A 3,949-nucleotide genomic window follows, 5' to 3' on the forward strand; every position below is an offset into this window, starting at 1 on the left:
GTGTTGGGAAAATTGAGGCAAATTTGACATGGTGGTGATAGGGCACTTTTGGATTTTTTTGTTTTTGATTTTTGGCCAGTTCTGGGACTGAACTCAGGGACTGAGCACTGTCCTTGGACTTTCCTCAAGGCTTGGAGCTCTACCAATTGAGCCACAGCACCACTAATGACTTTTCTATGTATGCGGTACCAAGGAATCGAGCCTGCATCTTTGTGCATGCTAGGCAAGCACTCTACTAGTAGGCCAAGCTCCTGTGCGTGCTTCCCCCCCCCCCTTTGTTTTTTTTATTGCCAGTCCTGAGACTTAAGGTCAGGGCCTGGACACTGTCCTTGAGCTTTCTCAAGGCTAGTGTTCTGCCACTTGAGCTACGACGGCTTTCTCTGTGCATGTGGTACTGAGAAATCGAACTCAGGGCTTTTGTATTCTAGGTGAGCTATTTACCACCATACTCCAGGGTGGCCTGAGACATTAATGTACTACCTCAGTAATGTACTTAATCCAGGACTTCGTAGGAACTGCTCCAGTTCAGGTAAAGTAGCAATACCAGAATAGCAAATAGCCATTAGATGCGTCCCATTACATCAGTATGCACTCCAGTACTGAGGCTATTAGAGCCAAAACCACAAGACCTTAGGAAGTCTTAAAACTTCCAAAGGAGCTGAATTGATCTGCCATCGCCAGTCCTTTGTCCAGAGTATAGTGTTCATAGTAATCTCATAAGGTAGACTAGTGGGAGGTAATGGGGTTCACATTGATGTGAAAATTTTAACACCCTCAAAAAAAAACCCTGAAGTATGCTTTTAGCAAAAAAAATTTTTTTTTTACATAATTTTATTAATCTACTTGAGCTGAGCCCCAGACAACATGCAATTCTCTAGTTGGGCTAGAATTAGCAGGGATGGGTGTTTTCCCTCCCTAGGAAAGTATCCTACCATTGCTCCTGCATTTGAAGCATCTCCCTTTGTCCCAAACAGCTCTCAGCCACCTAGTATTTCTACCCCAGTCTAAATTCTCATAGTGTGTTTCACATCAGGTCAGGTCAGTAATTTGTGGATGTAGCCTAAGACTGGAAGCTTTATAGACAGACATAAATCCCTTACTGGTGTTTCCAGATAGTGGTTTGTGCATTTCTGATGTGTTCCTCATAACTTTTTTTTTTTTTTTTTTTTTTTGGTCATGGGGCTTGAACTCGGCCTGGGCGCTGTCCCTGATTTCTTCAGCCCAAAGATTCTGCCCTACCCTTGTGCTAAGTCCCACTTCCTGTTTTCTAGAGGTTAATAGATGAGTCTCCTGTCCTTTTGTGCCCTGGCAGGCTTTGAACCTTGATCCTCAGATCTCATCCTCCTGAGTAGCTAGGATTACAACAGGCGTGAGCCACTGTGCCAGGCTTCATAACTCACTCTTTGTCTTATACATCTTAATAGTCTGAAGGTACAAGTCAGTGTGTGACATTTGACATGGTACGTTTAAAAACAAACATTGAAAATAAAGTGTTAGGAACCTCTGCTTAAGGGTAAACTGGTGGGGTGCCAGAGCACATAAGGGTCTCTTTCCACTAAGAATGAGAACACGAGGGAGGCCCCCTTTTCCAACTATTCCTTAAATTGGGTTTATCCTGGTGTACTCTGGGATGTCAGAAGTCAAAACAGCCCAGAGAGAAACCTTCCTGAGCTCAGCTTATTACATTAGGTTCCCAACTTGAATTTTCCTCCATCACTTAGGAACCCTCAAACTGAGCAATCAAGTGAGTAAACACCATGTTCACAGAGTTGGAAATGAGGGGGAGGGGGTTGTATGGAGAAAATGCCAAGTAGAAGCTATAGATAAGAGGAATCCATATTCTGTTACTGTATATAAATACACAAGTCCTTTAAACAGCACCATTTCCAAGTGTATACACAATATGATTATGACTTGGCACAAGTTTTAGGAAGTTGCTAGTCCAATAATAAAAAGCTCTGGTACATAAAATAAGGAGCTGTATTCTACCTGCTACAGATTGTGCATTTAAACTCCAGCTAGAACAAACAAGCCACAAGAGGGGAACCCTCCCAAATGAATACTGGATGGGGTATTAAACCTTCACTTTTCAGTACTGAAGCTACCAGGGACTTGCCTCACCTGGAATTAGAGTAACTGACTAGGGACCAAACCAGAACAAACGCATCAAGCAATTTCATTTTGTTAACATTCCATAAAATCGTTAGTTTAAGGCTCAGTTCAGACGCTAATTAAAAAAATATTCTAGACCTAGTAAAGTGTCTATTCATAAAACGAAACATCCAAGATTAGAGACAATTTCATACGGATGCGCATCTAAAATAGGTGGACGTGTACAGTAAATAAACGGTGCCTCTTAGTTGCCATATTTCGGTTAGTAAAATACACCCGGCCCCCGCCGTTCTGGATGTGCGCAACCTGCAAACTGCAGACAAAACTCAGGATTGTAGCGCAGGTCCCAGCCGCTCCCCAGCAAAGCATTCCGCACGGCTGGCTTCTCCCCACCGACCACGGGACAAGCTGGACGGAGCTCCGAGCCGCCCGACCCTGCTCCGTCGCGGCGGCGGGGCGGCGGCACTGGCGACCCCGCCGCCCGGTGGCCTCGGTGGAGCGCAGCCGTCACTCAGCGCAGCTTCTTGCCGGCCAGGCTGTCCCGGGCGCCGCGCGGCGGCAGGCGGCAGGCGGACGGCGGCGGCACTTTGGAGAGCGGGCAGTACTTGATGGTGTGCGCGTTGTCGCCGCTGGCGCCGCACAGGGGACAAGTGTAGCGGCGCAGCACCGGACACAGCACTCGCCCGTCGGGGCCCTTCAGGATGTGGGTGGTGTAGAGCGCCACTGCCTCCTTGTTGTTCCGGCAAAACACGCACACCTGCAGCTCGGGCTTGAGCAGCCGGGCGGCGGCGGCGGCCGCCCCGGGGGCCGCGTGCCCGCGAGGCTCGGCTACCCACGCCGGAGCCCGCTCCTCGCGCGGCGCCACCTCGGCCGGGGCGGGAGCGGCGGGCGCGCAGCCCAGCAGCACGGCGGCGGCGCGACCCGCGAACGGGCTCAGCTCGGCGAAGCGCTCCTCCAGCAGCCCGGCCTCGGCGGGGCCCGCGCACAGCTCCAGAGCGCGCAGCTCCAAGTAGCGGCTCCGGGACCCCGGGTCGTCGCTGTCGTCGTCGTCGTCCTCGTCGTCGTCGTAGTCAGGCGACCCCAGCGTCGGACCCAGCGCCCCGGGCCCCGTCCCCGCGTGGGGGGAGCAGCAGGACGATGAGGAAGAGGAGGGCGGGGAGCCGCCGGAGCCGCCGCCGCCGCTGCTGCCGCCACCACCGCCACCGTCGCCGCCGCCGCCGCCGCCGTCCCCGCCTCGAGTGCAGCCGAAACGCGACTCGTCGTCCACCGCCTTGGTGATGAGCGTGGCGAGCCCCAGGTAGTCGTTCCACGAGCTGAAGGGCTGCGGGTGAGCTGGGCCCTGGGCGCTCACGTAGCGGGCGCTGGGCACGAGCGCCATGGGCGCGGGGGCGCGGCCGCGGCGGGGTGAGCGGGGCGCCCAGGGGAAAGCCTCCATGGGCGGGCTGCGGGCTGCGCGCCGCCTCCCCGCCGCCGGCGCGGGCCGGACGGACTGACGGACGGAAGGAACGTACCAAACCCGTCCGCTCGCCTCGCCGGCCTGCCTGCCGCGGGGTGGGGCCGCTTCGCTCGCCTTTTATCGGATCCGCTCCTCCCCGAACCCCTCCTCGCCGCCGCGGCCCTGCCCCCTGCGCTCTCCCGCTCGGGCTACCTCGCCCCGCGACCCGGACGGAGGCGGAGCGCAGGCGGTCGCACCAGGGTCGGGCGGGCGGTGCACGCGCTCCGCTCCGGCCCGCGCGGTTCCCGCGAGTCCCGGGCGCAGCGCCGGCCTCGCCAGCTTCGGGGCGCCTTTCATCCTGCGAGGGGGCGGGCGAGGCGCCGCCTCGGGCCGCGACGCTAA

The 3,949-nt window shown here is 55.6% G+C and overlaps 1 protein-coding gene across 1 annotated transcript; it reads right to left on the reverse strand.

Annotated features, from left to right (window-relative positions):
* Nucleotides 1-2,578: 2,578 nt before the first annotated feature.
* Nanos1 (nanos C2HC-type zinc finger 1) lies at nt 2,579-3,722 on the reverse strand. The gene has a single exon (XM_090345768.1). The coding sequence runs from the start codon at nt 3,545-3,547 to the stop codon at nt 2,624-2,626; it is 924 nt and encodes a 307-aa protein (XP_090201894.1). The 5' UTR covers nt 3,548-3,722; the 3' UTR covers nt 2,579-2,623.
* Nucleotides 3,723-3,949: the final 227 nt, after the last annotated feature.

The sequence above is a fragment of the Megascapheus bottae genome, chromosome 15, assembly GCF_031878675.1.
Source record: "Megascapheus bottae isolate mThoBot1 chromosome 15, mThoBot2.hap1, whole genome shotgun sequence".
Classification (NCBI taxonomy): Eukaryota; Metazoa; Chordata; class Mammalia; order Rodentia; family Geomyidae; genus Megascapheus; species Megascapheus bottae.

What these genes read in the sequence shown, in the direction of transcription:
- Nanos1 (XM_090345768.1), bottom strand. Translation starts at nt 3,547, where the DNA reads ATGGAGGCTTTCCCCTGGGCGCCCCGCTCACCCCGCCGCGGCCGCGCC.